The following is a 19,318-nucleotide window of genomic DNA, read 5'->3' on the forward strand; positions in this document are numbered from 1 at the left end:
CATAGTCTGTAATCAATTGTCTGGTTGGATAGGAGGGGGACAGAGTTTTGTGTCCACATAGGCAGAGCAGGGAACATGGCTGTCTCACCCGAAGTCGTCCTGCATGCTGTGATGAAATCTCTTAGATTCTGAGTCATCTGTGTAGGGCTGGGATATTTGCATGGAGAGTCAGCATTTCTACACCCACACTGCCAATGCCTCTCTGATTCAGATTGAGCCTGGCATGCATTAGGCTGAGCTGGTCTTAAGGTATGAAGAGGGGAAAGTCCAATTTCTGCTCTGACTCACGTACCATGAAGCTGCTTTGAAACAAAAGGGAGTTTCATGGCATTTGAGTCAGGGTATCAGTTGGTCCTAAGAGCTCAATACACACTGTTTAAGCACGTAATTTGGAAAGTAAGAATTAGAAACACATGGAAAAGATACAGGGTTTGTAAAAGTATTTACTATAATGGATAAATAGTAACAGTCTAACTGAAATCCAGTTGTGTCTATGAAATTGCAAGCCCTCTCCAATATCAATAGACAATGTTTTTATTTTAGTAGGAGTGACTGCCCCTCTTACTGTATTATGGTTACTCTGGGAGGTTTTAATGAAGCCTTTCCTGTTCATTTTCAATGCTGCACAGCTGTAGAAAAGGAAATGTAATACTAAACCTCTGATACGTAAATGTCAGGGGCTGCATTTATACTGAGAGTAGCACGTGAAGGTTCTGTGCTCAGGCTGTCCTGTCATCATTTAGTTCACCATGTCTAGCTAGTGAAGCACAGAGGCTAGGCAGGATCACGTACTGTCTAGTAGCCCAAAATACCAACAAAACCTGTTCATATAGTTTAATCATACCTATGTACCCTGAGATATTCTACATGTTTCTTTTCCTACACTAGTCAGATCTGATGTCTAGAACGAACGCTTAAGTATGTAGAAGACAGTAATAGAACCATGCATTTTTACCATCTACTTCAAATATGGTTCTGAATAAACACCTCTTTCAATGTCTAGCTAAGGAACAATAATTTGTGAAATCTGCATGGATCTGTATTTGAAAATTTGGGACACAAATAGCCATAGAGCAATCCAAACTATTTTTAGTTGAATGTTGTGCTCTAAAGAGAAAGCTCCTGCGAAAGCAGTTACTGGAAAATTGGAAGTGATGCCTACAACAATGCAGGAAACCAGGAATCTTGAATTTGCTGAAGATTACAAAGGACTTAATTTACATGACACATTTTATTTTGAAGTTCTATTAATTTTCTGCCTGTATTTTATGCACTTTCATTGGAGGGATTTATTGCTACTGGAAGTTCCTCTTTTCCCAAATGAAGTGTAAAGATGCATATTATTCCTTTTAAGGAATAACATACTTAAATTATTTTGTACTGCCCAGGAGAGGGCTGGGAAGTACAGGACACTTCTGGAGCAAATTCTAAGACTGGGGGTGTGTTGGGGTCACCTCGTGGTATAACCCAGGCTGGTGAGAGCCAGAGTGTAACCCAAGTGTGGCTGACACACAAACACTCAGGGTGTGGCTTGCATGCTGGAAGGCCGCTGGTGAGTCGCCCATTGGAAGATACTACAGCAAAGCATAGTGAGGCACCAAAGGGTGCAGGGCAGGGTGTGACACTGCTGCTCATTTGTCTGGATTGTACCCTGATATGTCACATAAAAGCTATGAAGAACTCCCTGTACTTTAGCAGAAATCTTATTCCTAATGCCCTGGCTGTATTTCAGTTTTGGGAATATACCTTGTGCCAAGTCTTGTTCAGACAAAACTGGCAGTAAGTCAATGGGAACTTTGTCTGTGTGTCAGCACAGAGTCAGGACTGCAGGATTTCTTCATTCAATCTAACTAAATTCCCCCAGCAGTTCTGACTGGCTATGGTAGACGTCTTCCTTTCCTGCCCTAAACTATTGCGTACAGTTGCCTTAAGCAGGACGGCTGCATTTCCAGCCGGGGAAGAAGGGAATAATATATGTGCCATATTTCAGTGATGTGCCCTTTTACCATTCTAAGTGATAGTGGGTATCACTGTGAGAAAAAGAAGATTTTTTATTAAATCATGAGTTTTTAAAATAGTTTAAAAAATTACAACTTGATTTAATATTTATAAAAGTTAGGAAATGTATTTTCTGCTCCATCCCTTCAGCAATGTTACATCTTTCTGACAAGTGAATGCAATGGTGATATTTGATACATCCATTAATGCCTTGGTAGCATATAAATATCTTAGGTCAGCATTTCCCAAAGTATGAAGTGCATTCCCCTAGGAGAGGGAGGATGAATGCAAAGGATTTGCTGAGGCGAAAGAGGTGGAGGAGGTGCAGAAGATGTATAATTGCAGATGGATGGTCCCTTGACAACATATGGAGCATATGGTGAGGTTGAAGGGAGGCAACAATTCATTGTATTTTCTTGAAAGCCGGCTTGGCTTGCAAAAGTTTGGGAAGCACTCCTATTAATTAGATATGCTATTAATAATTCCCCTGCCATTATGGAGCTTTGAACACGGCTGCACCTTGGTCCCTGCTGTTCTCTGCCTGTGGCACATAATAATCTAGTCTCCAGTGGTCTGTGATATTTTCATCTACTTTCAGCTGTTGGGTTTCATGTGCAGGTTCTGAGTGGGTTGGTGGCCTGTGATGTGCAGGAGGTCAGACTAAATGATCTGGTGGTCCCTTCTGGCTTTAAACTTTAGGACTATGAAACAAAGTTGGTTTACATGTGCTACCTTCATCATGAAAGAGGCAATTTATGGAACCTACGGATAGTTTTGCTGTCAAATAACAGTGGTTCTTTGTGTGTACTCTTTGGTTCATAGATCAGTCTTACTGTGATCGGCTGAGGCAGGACATGTACTTTCTCACGAGCAATGGCAGACTGAGTGAGCACCTGGCTGATAAAATTATTCTTCAGCTAAACAGAGTTTATCCCCAAATTCTCACCAATAAAGAAGCAGAAAAGGTAAGTGACTGGATATACCTGCAGTATTTCTGGATGTAGCTTTATTTTCTGGCTATCCTGCATCTAGGTTAGGACACCAACTGGTGAAGCTGCCCATGCCAACCTAGAAGACAAATCCCAAAACCTCTGAATGGTTGCCCCTTTGCTTTCTTACTATCTACAAAATGTGCACTCATCACTGTAGTATTTGAGAGCCTCACAGCTATTAATGAATCTCTCCTTACCACATCTCTGTGTGGTAGGAAAATATTATCTGGGAAATGGAGATCATGAGGAACTGAGGCCTTTGTTACCAGGTTTGCCCTGGGGTACTTTGGGGTACACTCATTTATTAGGGTTACTCTTCTGTGGGGGTGGGGTTCTGTAATTCTATCGATGTACTGCTTGTGTCACGTGTGTTTTCATATGGAGCGCTACTTCTCCCTTCTGCAAGTCCCCTCCCAATGGAGCTATCCTGCAGGACCTAGGTCCCCCAGGGCTGGGTTCCTCCAGCTCTAGAACTGGATGAACACACACACACACACACACACACACTAACGGAGCAAATCTGAGTGGACTGGGTCAATCAGCACTTTCAAGCTGACCCCTTATATGCCCCTGGACTCAGTGGGCTGCGTCAAGCAGCACTTTCAAGCTGTCACCCTTATGTGCCAAAGCTACGACACCGGAATAGAGTACGCCTGGGCGGGCTAGGTTGAACAGCACTTCCAGGCTGCCACCCTCATGTGCCCCTGGATGCAGTCATCTGGGTCGAGCAGCACTTTCAAGCTGCCACCCTCGTACGTCACAGGTTCAGCACGTCCCTATCCCCACTTTCACATCACAATTGTACTGGTAGTAACCCACTGAATGAGCAAACCCCACAGGATTTGGGGGCACTACAGGGATCTTTAGCTGAGGTAAAAGAAGTGTTGCTGCAGAGTAAATGGGGAAGCTAAAACACAAAAGAGTAAAGTTCAGAGAGAGAGAGAGAGAGGCAACCAGCTTAACCATAAAAGTTAGTTATTGAATAATAGTGATAACTACACAAGGAGAGCCTAAACCAACATAACAGTTACATTATTAAAGGTTACAAAAGTCATATATAGAAAACCTGAGGTAGAACAGAAAACAGAGAGAGAGGGGGATAGAGGGATCTCACCCACTCCATAAAGCTTGAATTGGTCGGGGTTCCCAGGTGATGGTGGTAGCTCAGGGTCCCGAGTGCTGGAGACAGGCAGAGCCCCCAGCACGATCAGTCAGGAGAAGATGAAATCCCAGTGGAACTGATACAGAGTTTAGGTCCATGCATCAGAACATTTACTTGAACATAGGTAGGGGTTTTTGTAGAGAAACAACAATGATCCAAGGGAGAACACTAGATTTGTTTATGGGTAAACTGATGACTCAAGGGTTTTCTTTAGGCTAGACAATAGGAGCTGATCACTTTTGGCTATGGGTGGTGTTTCTTACCAGGGAGCTCACAATGCAATTAGGCTGCTTCGGTATTTTGGATATCAATCAAGGATTTATTACTAGAATTGGTCTGATAACTGCTGAGCTGGGTGTGTGCAGGTGTAGGTTCATTAACATCTGGAGCATGGATCCCCCATGATGCAGTGCTTCCCTACTTTTCTGGTCCCAGAGTTCAGTGCAGTGCTCTGTTCTCCATTCTGTATGCTAATGGAGATGCCTCCCTGTCCCATCTTTCATGCAGACGAGGCATGGGGAGTTGCCTTTGTTCTTGTCACCCTTGTCAGGAGGGGTCTAGGTGTGTCTCCCAACACCCTTCACTGCTCTCTGCAAGTCTTTTCTCTGATTGGTTTTGGTTCAAGCAGAGGCTGGTGTGGATGGGGGGTGTGTTTCATGAGTCAGACAGGCTGGATACTGCGCCCTGATTCCCCAAGAACACAGAGCTGACTGGTATCACCTTGTCGTTATTACAAGGTTGCACCAATTTAATGAAAGGAGTGTTTTTAAAGCAAATCCCCGTGCTAAATTAATATGAGCCAGGTTTAAATTGATTTAAGTATGTCCAGACCAGGGTTTAACAAAACTGATTTAAAAATGCACCCTTAGTTAAACTGGGGCAAATTGGAATACAGATCAGGCCTGAGGCAGTAAAGCCAGCAAAGCCAACCTTTTCAAAGTGGTCCTTGCTTTGGGGTACAAAATTATTTATGCCAGTACAAAGCGAGTGCAACATGGGTATAAAATGCCAGCACATCAGAATGGTAATAGTTTGTACTTGCTCTGTATGCAAGATGCAGAGGGCAATGGTGAATCAGACTTTTAGGCCTGGTCTACACTGGGGGGATCGATCTAAGTTACGCAACTTCAGCTATGTGAATAACGTAGCTGAGGTCGATGTACTTAGATCGACTCACCGCGGTGTCTTCACTACGGTGAGTCGACTACTACCACTCCCCCATTGATTCTGCCTGTGCCTCTCGCCGAGCTGGAGTACAGGAGTCGATGGGAGAGTGCTCGGCGGTCAATTTATCACGTCTAGACTAGAGGCGATAAATCGATCCCTGCTGGATTGATCGCTGCCCGCTGATCCTGCGGGTAGTGTAGATATACCCTTAGAGTTCAAAATAATAGACTGGATCCTGTTTGGCATCAGTTTCAATTCCATCCGCCACCACTGAAATGAGTGGAGTTATTGCAGTGTAAGATGGTGTCTGTCCAGACCAGAATCCAAACCATTCTATCTGCATAGTTAGGGGAAGAGGCCTGACTTAGATTATATGAGATGTAAACAGTTAAAAAAAGGCTCATTCATTTAGGATTCACAGTAAATTTAAGTCCTGACGTTATGAAAGCTGGATGCCACTCTTACTCTCATGCTGAAACTGATCACTTTCCCCTGAGCTTGTGTACATTTGTTCTCTTTTTCATTTCCAAAACTTGTACATATTATGCTCCATCTTGCACACCTTACACTACTGGCCTCCCAGGGCTTCAGTGGGAATTTTGCCTGAGTAAGGAGCATACGAAGGCATTCCTCTAGATAAGAAATCAATCCTAAGTGTAATGTTATCTCTCTCTACCATACTGATCCTAAGTGTAATGCTTTTATATTGATTTGCCAGATAAATTTTTGAACACTTTGCAAATGCACTCATGTCTAAATGATTTCAGCTAAGGTTAGGTGCAACATTTTCACTCTCACTAGAAGGTTTACTACTGTTCAGCACTTTGTCAGACCATGGAGAAGGCCATCTCTTCCTCTGTAGCAACATGGATAGGAAGACAGGATGAACACAAAGAGTGACACATTAGTACTATCATGATGGCTAGAACATGTCCTGGCCAAACTCCAGAAAACTGTGGAAAAACTCTTTACATGTTTGTCCCAGTTCTGAGATGTGCATTTTTAATAAGACTAAATTAGAAGTAGAGAACTTTTTATTAGCCAATGGCATCAAAAGTATTTCTATTAGTGCTGTATTTACAATAAATTGGTTCCTTGCTAACTCAAACTCTGGGGAAATGATAAGCATCCTATTGTGTGGGCTACACTGCAGTTGATCAGATGCTAAAACAATGTTTGATCAAACTAAGTTAAGCAGCTGGTTCAAATTGTGGATGTTGACATTTGAGGTCTGAATCATTATTTTTGTTTCCTATCCTAGAATGCTCATGTACTGACAGATACTTTTAGCAAAATAAACATAACTCTGTATTTTCACTCTTTCATAATGTAAATGTAGGGTAGGAACTAATTCAGCACTGTATCATTGCTTTTGTAGTCTTTGTTCTAATGACTGCTTTTTCTCGTACAGTTCAGAAATCCAAAGGCATCGCTTCATATTCGGTTGTCAGATCTTATAAGCCACCTACAAAAGAAAGGAGACAAACACTGTCAAGAATTTTACAGGGCTTTACAGATCAATGCTGAACAACTGTATAATGACTTGCCAAGCAGAAAAATCCTGAGTAAGTTGGGAGACTTGTGGCTTCCCTGAGTCAATGTATCACAAAATTTGCCTTTGCTGGCATCCCAGCTTATTTTGAGGAATTAAATGCTCTTTTTCCAATTGTTACTTTCTACAGACTGGAGGATTTAGAAGCCACCTAGTGGATTGAGTGCACCATTAATTTTGATTGGAAATGGATGTCCAAATCTCTTTACCAGCTTTGAAATCTCAGCCCCTGTATTTATGATACAATTTATGCCCAGCATGTAAAATGCAGAAAAATAACCTAATTCAAACTTTCTTTCTTTTAATAACTGCCTCTTTCCCTTTTTTGCATTTTGTTTAATAGCCCATTTATTTATTTTTCAAGCCTTGATTCTGACTTGTAGTAAATAAAAGAGCTATATTTTAAAATAACAAGTGTGTGACACAAAGTAACAAAATCAAGGCGCTCAGAGACTTGGCTTCCACTCAATTCTTAAATCACCCAGCTGTGCTTCATTAACTCCACACACATCAGATATTAGATCACGCTTGTTTCACAAATACTTGCAATGGCAAACCACAGTGTTAATTACCTGGACCCTGATCCTGCAAACACATAGGCACGAGTAGTCACACTGAGTCTATGGGCCTTATTACATGCATACGTATTTGCAGGATTGAGGCCTTAGCTATTTCCATTTTTTATACTGCAAAGCAGATCTTTTTCTAAAAGCAGAGAGATGAGGTCCAGCTTACTGTGCTGGGAAAATAATGCTTGCCATGTATGACTCATCCTGTCCAGTAAATTGAAGAGAGAAAAAATGCTCAAAGAGGAAGTGAAATACATTCAGCACATTGAAACAATTTGAGTAGCATGAGGAAGGGCTGTTGCAATTAGGTTAATGAAGCTGCAAAAGGGCTGCATGTTACAAAGTCCCTACAAACTGTCTAATAGCACTTATGCTGCACCATTCAACCCCCGAGTGGTTTTGAGTAGCTCTTCAGTAAAATTCCAGCAGAGTTTTTGGTCATGTGGTCAAACCCCTAAGATTGACAGAGTAAAGACAAAAACAGGCCAGGCCAAAAATCCGAACATCTGTCTTTAATTAATATGTAACAAATAATTTTTTGGAGAACAATTGACCTGGAAAATAGTTACTGTGTTTCAGAACACTGAGCCTCCTGCCTTCATCTAGCATCTCTTTGTGCAGTACAGCTGTTGTACACACTGAACTAGAAACCCCTACTGATTTGGAGATAGCATCCTCTTCATACCACACACAGGCCATCTCCTGGATAATATGCAGACTCCAAAGTTAGCCCAAACTTCCCTCACAGTTGGAGGGTGTTTGCATGTGGGCTTTGATTTGGGTCCATTTCTATATCAGAAGTCCACATTGGTAATTATCACAGCAGCATTAAGTCCGGCCCTTTGATTTGATGTGCGCCTCGCAGAAGCCATCCCTGCTGAGGCTGTGTGGAAGCTTGGATCAAACACACTAGTATCTCAAAGAAATCTGTCGCTTTAGCTGAAGGAGTCAGGAATAGAAGCGCAGAGTTACCCTTCCAGGCTGAGCAGAGGACAGCCAACAGTCATCACTTAGGAAGGGCTTGATTCTGCAGCCCTTGCTCACCCAAATACTCCTGCTGAATTCATGGAGGGTAAAATTTTCAAAAGCACATTAATGACTTAGGAGCCTAATTCCCATTCATTTTTTAAATCAGATATTAAGTTTTTAAGATCCCAAGTCCCTTTGAAAATGGGACTTAAGCCCTTCTGAAAATTGTGCCCTGAGCCTACTCCAGGGAGTAGATGTATCAGGATTGGACCCTCACACATTAAGGGTGAGAATAGCAAGTGGGGCTACTAGACGTGTAGAGTGAAGTAAAGCATAGAGGTGTTCCTGCATCTGTGGGATAAATGAGACAGCATTTTGCACATTGAATAATATTCAAAGCAGTCCCAAGACTGCTTTTGCCTCACTTGTGTGGTACAACCACAAAGCACAAAGCAGCATTACATTCCCTATTCCTTAGCAGACTCTCTTATGTCATTGACATGAGTAGTATCATTAAGATTTCTGTGCTAAAACACATGCTATAACTATATTGTCATAGATTGCAACTTCCTTAGTCTCACATAATAAGGAAATAAATGATGTATTCTGAGAGCATTGTAAGTATTTGTATATTAGAGGTTAGATAGCTAAACTGGTTGATCCTCAGACTGGATTAATTTGCTAATGTTTGTGAAAATGTGACGTGCCAAACAGCTGGTGTGTCTTTTTATTACTAATGCATGAACTAACAGCGCATGAAAAGTAACCTTCTTAAAAACACAGTCCCTTTCTAAACTAAAGCAGCAGAAAGGAAACCTATTGTTTTTACTTCTCACTGAAGTAAACTTGAATTGGTTAAATACTGAGGTCCTGATCCTTCAAGCCTTCAAGCACATGCATAACTTTACTTGCGTGAGTAGTTGTCCTGTTGTTGAGTAAAGTTAAGCATGTGCTAAGGATTTGGGCCCTAACATTGTAAATATGAAGAAAGAAATGACATCTTCAAGCTGAGATCTTTGTTTGGTTTCATCCTAATCTTTATTTAGAGCAAAGTTATGAACACCTAAAAAAGAGTTTGTAGTGGGATTTGCCAAATACAAATCATGCCAAACCAGCCTAATTTCCTTCTTTAATAGGGTTACTGACCTAGCAGATAGGGGGGAAGCAGTAGATGTGATATATCTTGATGTTTTTAGTAAGGCTTTTGATTCAGTTACACATGACATTCTCATAAGCAAACTAGGGACATGTGGTCTTAGATGAAATTACTATAAAGTGGGTGCACAACTGGCTGAAAGTCCATACTCAAAGAGTAGTTATCAATGGTTTGCTGTCACTTGGATAATGGTTTGCTTGTGACTTGGATAATGGAGTGGAGAGTGTGCTCATGAAATATGCAGATGGCACCCAGATGGGAGGGATTACAAGTACTTCGGCAGACAGGATTAGAATTCAAAACGACCTTGACAAATTGGACAATTGGCCTGAAATCAACAAGATAAAATTCAATAAAGGCAAATGCAAAGTACACCGTTGGAAAGGAAAAATCAAATGTACAGCTACCAAATGGGAAATAACTGGCTAGATGGTAGCATTGGCGAAAATAATCTGAGGGTATAGTGAACCACAATCTGAATATGAGTCAACAATGTGATGCAGTTGCAAAAAAGCCTAATGTCATTCTGGGGTGTATTAACAGGAGTGTCGTATGTAAGACTCAGGAGGTAATTGTCCTGCTCTACTCAGCACTGGTGGTGCCTCAGATGGAGTACTGTGTCCAGTTGTACAGTTCTGGACACCACACTTTTGAAAAGATGTGGACAAATTGGAGAATGTCCAGAGGAGAGCAACAAAAATGATAAAAGTTTCAGAAAACCTGACCTATGAGGAAAGGTTAAAAAAACTGGGCTTGTTTAGTCATGAGAAAAGACTGATGGGGGGATCCGATAACAGTCTTCAAAATATTTGAAGGGCTGTTCTAAAGAGGATCAATTGTTATAAAGGGGATTAATTGTTCTCTGTGCCCATTGAAGATAGGACAAAAAGTAGTGGCTTAATCAGCAGCAAGGGAGATTTAGGTTAGATATTAGGAAAAACTTTCTCATTATAAGCGTGGTTAAGCTCTGGAATAGGCTTCCAAGGAGGGTTATGGAATCCCCGTCATTGGAGATATTTAGAAACAGGTTAGACAAATACCCATCAGGGATGGTCTAGGTTCCCTTGGTCCTGCCTCAGTGCAAGGGTCTGGACTAGTTGACTTCTCAAGGTCCCTTCCAGCCGTATGACTCAATAACATATAGTACAAACACAGTTTGGGGCGTGGGGAAATATTTTCTCCAAATTGCCTTTTTAAAGAAAAACTATTGTAAATTTCAAACCTTCCAGCCCTATGACTCAATAACATATAGTACAAACACGGTTTGGGGCATGGGGAAATATTTTCTCCAGATTGCCTTTTTAAAGAAAAACTATTGTAAATTTCAAAGTTTTTTCACAATCTTAAAAGACAACAAAAATTCTTCCTTTCTCATTAAATATAGAGCTTGAAGATAAATGTCTAGTCGCGTTACAAGAGTCCCGCCGGGGGGCGAGGGGGTAGGGAGTGGGGGGAAGGGGCTAGATACATGATACTGATTGTTTCTGATGTATTCTGAAGCTTTGAATCAATTCTCATTCTCTGATACTGATTGAAGTTCATTTTTCATTTCTCTTTATACTGACAGAGAACAGAATGATAAAGGGCTAGATCATCCCCCACAGGACTACCCTGGTAAGGGGCTGGGAACTCTGCAGGGCCGCTCTCCTGGGGTGCTCCTGGCATTGTCCTTGTGGGTGGTTCTCATGCAGCAGACAAGCAGGCCAGCCCTCGAAACCAGCCGATCAGTCATCATAGGTTTTGAGGACTCCATAGAGGCTTTGGAGAGGGGCTTTTTTCCTCCTGACTCTTGCCAACCTCTTGGCAAAAAGGTTCAGCAGTGTCTGTGCTGTCTGAGGCTTCCCACTTCAGTGAGTGCTTCTGTAACGCCACTCAGAGGGATGTCAGAGCATGGGAGAAGAGAGCTCCCAAGCTAATGCTGGCTAAGGCAGAACTAACCTGGGCAGGTTTGCTATGTTGGATTGGTGTGGTGGGGGCAATGTGTAGCGAGGGCTCATGCACCCCCGTGATCCACTTGTGGATCCAGAGCCCGGAGGGGTTTCTGTGGTGGAAGTGGAAATGATACCAAGGAGGTGCATTTACCCCATTCTGCAGCGCCTTGGGGGAGGTCTGCCATGCTTTTGTTCCAGCTGCCCAGGGAGCTGGATGGGCTGATTGGGCACAAAGGTACCAGAAAAATCAATATAATAAAAGATCTCAAATTGCTGCAATGCAAATTTGGAATTCAAACAAACTATAGATTTTTTTTTATTTGAAAAATTAACCAGCCTCCCACAACTAAATTCTTCTGACTGAAAAGCTCCTTCCACAAATCAGACAGTGTTTCAGTGGAACAATTTTGTAATATTAATTAAACATTAGGAGCAATATTCATTGGTCCTGGTGTTTCCACAGTAAGAAGCCTGCCAGACCTGTGCCACGCTGAGCTCCACATTCTCAGAGGCCTAGATGTCTCTTGAAGGAGGATCCCCTCCTGCCCAGGGCAGTGGTGCTGGAACTAGGGTGTTGGGGGGTGCTGCTGCATCCCCTGGCTTGAAGTAGTAATAATCCAAATACATGGTTTCCATCATTAGCACCTCCACTATAAAAATTGTTCTAGCACCCTGGCTCAGGGTAAGAGTTACAGACTCTGCTCTTTCTGGGCTTTGGTAATAATATATGCCCACTCATTTGCCATCATTTAGGGTAACCAAATGTCCCAGTACAGGGGGACAGTCCCAGGATCCTAGCCAGAACCTAGCATGGGGATTGGCTGCCTGGTTACTATCACGGTGTCTCCTGTTCCATCCTGTCCCTGCACTTGAGCTGCATTTTCTTCTAGAAAGTGATATGTGGTCAACCATCTATCTTAACCAGTGGACAGGCAGTATAATAAGCCATGATTAACATGTGTCGAGCAATGCTAGTTATACACACTCTGAGACCTGCATGTTTAGTGTCAGAGTTCCCTGAATGGGGACAGAGGGTGCTTTCACACTATAGCAAACTGATAAAACACTGTCAAAATTAAATAAATGACTTCTCTAGCTGTGATTGCTAACAGTGGAAAATCTTGTTGACAGGCTGGATTCCCCTGCTGTTTGATTTTGCAGAAAAGTACCAATCTCAGGACCACATCCGATGTGCCAGATGTGAGCACGCAGAACCCATTGACGTCAATGGGAGTTGCAGATGTGTGTATCTGAAAGCAGAATTCGGTCTCTGATGTTGGCTCTCCAAGTCCATCGCCATGTAGGTTGTTTTCATGGCAAAAACACAGCTCTGTGACTTGGCTGTAGGATGATGAGGAGAACATCGATGGCTGTGGGAATAAACCCTTGTTTAAATCCTGATATTTTTGTAGCGATCCGTTTTCATAGTGACTGTTGATTTGAACTTTGTCCCAGTATGAAAGCCTCTCTCTGATGTAATGTATTACCAGTCTTCCTCAACTCTCTGGGCATTCACATATCTGACAGGAGAAATGTACAGAACAATCTGACTGTTTGAGGCCTTGGTCTAGCAAGGCTCTTAGTCATAGGAGTGATTTTACGCATGTGAGTACTTTCACTGGTTGCCCATCAGGCCCCAATGGGACTACTGGCACGCTTAAAGTTATGCATGTGATTAAGTGCTTTGCTGGACCAGGACTATAAAACCTCAACGTCTTCCACCTGCGCTGAAATGATGAATTCTCTATTTCTTTAATAAACACAGGGCCTGATTAACTGCAGCGGTGACATGTCTTTAGAAGGGGTGAAATATTTCACATAAAGATTTACTATCTCTCTGAAAAGTGGTAATACAGACTTTCCCTCCGTTTTGCATGAATTGACACAGAAGCGTGTTGGCTTGTGCTCAGTACTAACTCTTGGTGTGTTGCTTTTATTTCTAGAAACCTCAGCTTCCACAGCGATAGACACAGACAAGGAGAAACATATTCTAACTGACAGGGGTAAATAAAATGCATATAATACCATTGGACAGAATGATACTTTCAGACGACGATGCAGTTTATTTTACAATTTAATTTACATTTATGGAGCAAATAATTTGTTCTCCTATGTCTTTATTGTAGCTATTTAAATAAGTTCAACTTGTATTAGAGGAAAACTTATTCAGCCTGCAATGGAGAAATCTGGTGTCATAGAATTCAAGAGATTATAGAGCTTTAGGCAACATTTACATTGGCATTATTTTTAAATTTGGCATATTTTAGCTAGTGTTTAATTTTCCATGCCCTTCCAATGCTTTAGCAATAAAGGGTTTTACAACAACTGTTGTGCTTTTGCAGAAGAACCTTGTTACATCACTTTTGCAGATTAGTGAGTAGACAAAAAACAACCAAACAAATAAGAGAAAACCAACAGCAATAACAAAAAGCCCCAATAATAATGGTGAACTAAATATACTTTGTCCATTACCGGTAAATTGTGTCTTTTCCCTTGCCCCACTCAGTGCTGTGGTGGGGTCCTGACAGCAACATAGCCAGCACAGGAAGGGGAGGGTAAGCTTTTTAGGAAGCTGTGCAAAAGGTCAGCGCACCTTTGTGCTCCATCATGCTGAGTAAGGGGCTGTGGATTGGAGACCACTCGTATCCTCTAGCCATTTTCCCTAGGCAGCCACACCAAACTGTTGTAATGATGACCCTGAAGTAGCAACTGCAGAGTGACTGCACTGCTGGAAAATTTCTACTTCCTGCTCTCCCTGTGTCTGTGGACAACCCCAGCACGTAGTCCATTTGTTAGGCTAGAACTGGGATTTGCTCCTAAAAGGATAAATGCAGTTTAGGTGGATTCATGATAGCACTTCCCAGTATGCTAGTAAATGTATGCTGCCATGTTATGTAATAGGGAAGAAGTCGTGGTAACCTGAGGCCTCGCTACAGCACTCAGCCATTAAACATTGGCCAATTTTTGTCTGGGGCTGAGTGAAGTGTGGATTAGCAAGGTTCTATCATACTTCAATATAAGTACTATATTTCATTTCAGTTGGAAATGTTTAAATGGTTTCCAGTCAGGGATTTGAATTAAATATACAAATAGCTTTGCATCTCAGTTGCATTCAGAACCATGAACAGCAACAGAAAACATTTTAAATATCGTATTCATTACTTTGCAGTGCACATCTAAATGCATTCACACACCATACTCTTCCCAATTCATTTTATATAAGTAAGAATATACATCTCTATACTGATAGCTGACATTTAAATAAATGAGATGTATATCCACTCAGAAATGTGAAAATCTTGGGTGCTAATTACATACAGAATGGTTGATGACTGGCCTTTTTCCTTTTCTTTTTTTTTCTGGCCATAGTTTATTTCATGAGGTCTGATCCTGCAGTCCTCGCTTAGAGAAAATTCTCAAGAAAGTCAAGGTAACTGAAGTCAGGAGTTTTGAGCATGGACTGAAGGACTGGACCCATAAAGAGCAGTAATTCTTCCTGGTGGAGAGCCAGGAGACGGGAAAGATGAAGAATGCAAAGTATAAAAAAGAAACATTATGAAAAACTACTTATTTGGGGTCACATTTCAATACCATCACTCTCAGTGAATAGTACCTTACTCTACGAGCAGTTCACTGACATCCATGCGACTACTCGGAGAGTTAGGTGCCCCTTAGTGTGCGTGAATGTATCAAAATCTGGCCCTTATTTTGCCATTTTTGTTTAAAAACAAAAAAGGAGGTGTTTTTTTTTACACAAACTAGACATTTTTATGTAAATCTAAAACCTTTTTCATGTGTAATCAGGCCTCCCATTCTGAGTTCTTATTAGAACAAGAGAGGCTAACAATCTCAGAGTAATTACAATACAAAACACTTACAATAAAGTGATTGTATTTTATAGTACAATAGGCACAGAATATACCTAATTATGGTTATGCAAACTTCATGTGAATAATCTTAGCCATGCATATGAATAATAACTGAGGTTAGTGAATCATCAGATAAACTAAACTTTCACTTTTCTGTGCTCTTTTACTAAATTCACTTTTCCTTTTTCATCCTTAGGTCCCATGTTCTTCCTTGCTTGCTTTAGTGTTGCTGCAGGATTAGCATTGTTCATGTACTGCTGGAACCCAGGTAATCTACTGAATTGTTTTAAAGGGAAATTTTTATTCTCAATCACTTTAAGGTAAAACACATTTGAGGGGTTCCCTGCATATCTTAAGAACATAAGAACGGCCATACTGGGTCAGACCAAAGGTCCATCTAGCCCCGTATCCTGTCCTCTGACAGAAGCCAATGCCAGGGCCCCAGAGGGGATGAACAGAACAGGTAATCATCAAGTGATCCATCTCCTGTTGCCCATTCCCAGCTTCTGGCAAACAGAGGCTAGGGACACCAGCCCTGCCCATCCTGGCTAATAGCCATTGATGGACGTATCCTCCATGAATTTATCTAGTTCGTTTTTGAAATGATATCTTGACTACTGACTAATCTAATCACCTTCTATGATGAGATTACTGGTTCTGTGGATGAAGGGAAAGCAGTGGATGTATTGTATCTTGACTTTAGCAAAGCTTTTGACACGGTCTCCCACAGTATTCTTGTCAGCAAGTTAAGGAAGTATGCGCTGGATGAATGCACTATAAGGTGGGTAGAAAGTTGGCTAGATTGTCAGGCTCAACAGGTAGTGATCAATGGCTCCATGTCTAGTTGGCAGCCGGTGTCAAGTGGAGTGCCCCAGGGGTCGGTCCTGGGGCCGGTTTTGTTCAATATCTTCATAAATGATCTGGAGGATGGTGTGGATTGCACTCTCAGCAAATTTGCGGATGATACTAAACTTGGAGGAGTGGTAGATATGCTGGAGGGCAGGGATAGGATACAGAGGGACCTAGACAAATTGGAGGATTGGGCCAAAAGAAATCTGATGAGGTTCAATAAGGATAAGTGCAGGGTCCTGCACTTAGGACGGAAGAACCCAATGCACAGCTACAGACTAGGGACCGAATGGCTAGGCAGCAGTTCTGCGGAAAAGGACCTAGGGGTTACAGTGGACGAGAAGCTGGATATGAGCCAGCAGTGTGCCCTTGTTGCCAAGAAGGCCAATGGCATTTTGGGATGTATAAGTAGGGGCATAGCGAGCAGATCGAGGGACGTGATCGTCCCCCTCTATTCGACATTGGTGAGGCCTCATCTGGAGTACTGTGTCCAGTTTTGGGCCCCACACTACAAGAAGGATGTGGATAAATTGGAGAGAGTCCAGTGAAGGGCAACAAAAATGATTAGGGGTCTGGAACACATGAGTTATGAGGAGAGGCTGAGGGAACTAGGATTGTTTAGTCTGCAGAAGAGAAGAATGAGGGGGGATTTGATAGCTGCTTTCAACTACCTCAGAGGTAGTTCCAGAGAGGATGGTTCTAGACTATTCTCAGTGGTGGAAGAGGACAGGACAAGGAGTAATGGTCTCAAGTTGCAGTGGGGGAGGTTTAGGTTGGATATTAGGAAAAACTTTTTCACTAGGAGGGTGGTGAAACACTGCAATGCGTTGCCTAGGGAGGTGGTGGAATCTCCTTCCTGAGAAGTTTTTAAGGTCAGACTTGACAAAGCCCTGGCTGGGATGATTTAATTGGGTTGGGTCCTGCTTTTGAGCAGGGGGTTGGACTAGATGACCTCCTGAGGTCCCTTCCAACCCTGATATTCTATGATTCTATGATTCTATGACTAAAAGCTGCTTCTAGAGCTAATGGAAGATGTCATCATTCGTTAATGAGGTTAGGATGCAACCTGTGCCCCAGATATGCTAGGAGATAATTAATAAAAAGCTCACAAATGAGAAGAGTCACTTTTTAAAGATCTAAACCATAGTACTGTGAACTCTCATTGCTACAGCAGGCCGAGAGGATTCATGCTTCCAAATTAGAAAACTTATTTAAGTAGTTAATTGAAGTCTAATCAGTGCCAGCACTCTTAGTTACTTAATCACAAGGAGGGAATTTTTTTATTATTATTATTTTTTCTGTCTGGACCTTCAGCATATGATCAGTACAAATACCTGACTTACATAGAAAAAATCATTTTTATTGTTGTGACCTGTACCACTTGCATGGAGAGTAGTTTTCCTAGATTTCCTCCCTAAAGGCATGCACCTTTTAATGGCTCATGAATAAACACTGCCTGCCCACCCCCGTACAAGTCCCCTTCAGTAAATGAGTAGGTCTGCTTGTTCTGAGAATTAAGGACTTGTGCATTGCCCAGGGCCCTGTTCTGCAGCCCTTACTCAAGGATACTAATGCTAATGTAAGTAATCCATTGGCTTCAAGTGGTATGAATGAGTACTACACAGCGTGGGAAGGGTTGGAGAACTGGGCCCTTACTTGATAGCTGATTTAATCCTTTTTCCCTGCAGTATAAAAGTACCTATTTCTTTAGGTATGGGGGCACGCTGATATTTGACAAGGTTCTCTTTAAAGCACATTAAAAATCAGTTGTAAATAAGGTGTAGATAAATATTTGTCAATCTGTGACCTAAAACAACACCCATCACCCTGATATCTGAGCACCTAACTATCAAAAAATAAATACTGGCAGATTCTTCTTACACTCAAGCTCTGCTCCATGCAGGGATATATGTGTGTGGGTGCGAGCAGGAGGGGGAATTAAGGTGCTGGTAACAACACCCTGATTCTGAGGGCCCACCCTAACACTGCTTAGAGCTGTTGCCTTAATGGACTCTATGCCATTAAGAGAATTGGTGTAATGGAGCAGACCTCTGCCCTGGCCCCTCACCATCTCCCTACAAGCATAAGGCACAATGTCTGATGCAGTGACAGGGAGTTCCCCTACAGCAGCGGACTTCTCTGATGGGGATCTGAGACTGGATTATGGCCTCTTTCTGCCACCTGGGTGGGGCTAAGGGGCCATGACAGGGCTTGTGAATCCCACCCTTAGAGTATTTCAACTTTGTTGAGAGTGGTAGCCGTGTTAGTCTGTATCAGCAAAAACAACAAGGAGTCCTTGAGGCATCTTAGAGACTAACAAATTTATTTGGGCATAAGCTTCTGTGGGCTAAAACCCACCTCATCAGATGCATGGAGTGGAACATACAGTGGGGAGGTATAAATACACAGCATATGAAAAGAAGTGGGTTTTAGCTCACAGAAGCTTATGCCCAAATACATTTGTTAGTCTCTAGGGTGCAACAAAGACTCCTTGTTGTTTCAACTTTATTTGCTTCTCCTGGGAAGATACTGCTTGGGCCTGAATGATCTTGGCAAATTAAGTCATAACTTGAGCGTGGTGTATTTACCATGAGGATGTTCATCTATTTCTTTTGGAGGAGATTCTTTGGTTTTTTGCTTAACACTGCTCATAACAGTGGGCAAATGCTGGTTGCCTGCCACAGCACCAGAGTTCACATATAACAGTTTGAATATGAGTCATCAATGTGATGCAGTTGTAAAGAAGCCTGCTATCGTTCTGGGACGTATTAAGAGGAGTGCCAGATATAAGACACAGGAGGTAATTCTCCCGTTCTACTCAGCATTGGGGAGGCCTCAGTTGAAGTATTGTGTCTAATTCTGGGTGCCACGCTAGGAAACATGTGGACATATTGGAGAGAGTCAAGAGGAGAGCAACAAAAATAAGAAAAGGTTTAGCAAACCTGACCTATGAGGAAAGGTTAAAAAAACTGGGCATGTTTAGTCTTGAGAAAAGAAGACTGAGGTGGAGACCGGATAAAAGTCTTCCAGTATGTTAAGGGCTGTTATAAAGCGGATTATGACCAATTGTTCTCCATGTCCACTGAAGGTAGGACCAAAAGTCA

General features: G+C 42.1%; 1 protein-coding gene across 2 annotated transcripts in view; it reads left to right on the forward strand.

Annotated features, from left to right (window-relative positions):
- Positions 1-19,318, forward strand: part of CARD19 (caspase recruitment domain family member 19) — a 50,988-nt gene that overhangs the window by 23,026 nt on the left and 8,644 nt on the right. For both annotated transcript variants that reach the window (XM_073351574.2, XM_073351575.2), the window contains exons 2-5: positions 2,821-2,963; positions 6,731-6,884; positions 13,440-13,499; positions 15,562-15,633. In XM_073351574.2, the coding sequence (XP_073207675.1) occupies positions 2,821-2,963; positions 6,731-6,884; positions 13,440-13,499; positions 15,562-15,633 (429 nt within the window). The remainder of the gene's footprint in view (positions 1-2,820; positions 2,964-6,730; positions 6,885-13,439; positions 13,500-15,561; positions 15,634-19,318) is intronic.

Source organism: Lepidochelys kempii, chromosome 7 (assembly GCF_965140285.1).
Source record: "Lepidochelys kempii isolate rLepKem1 chromosome 7, rLepKem1.hap1, whole genome shotgun sequence".
NCBI classification, from domain to species: Eukaryota; Metazoa; Chordata; order Testudines; family Cheloniidae; genus Lepidochelys; species Lepidochelys kempii.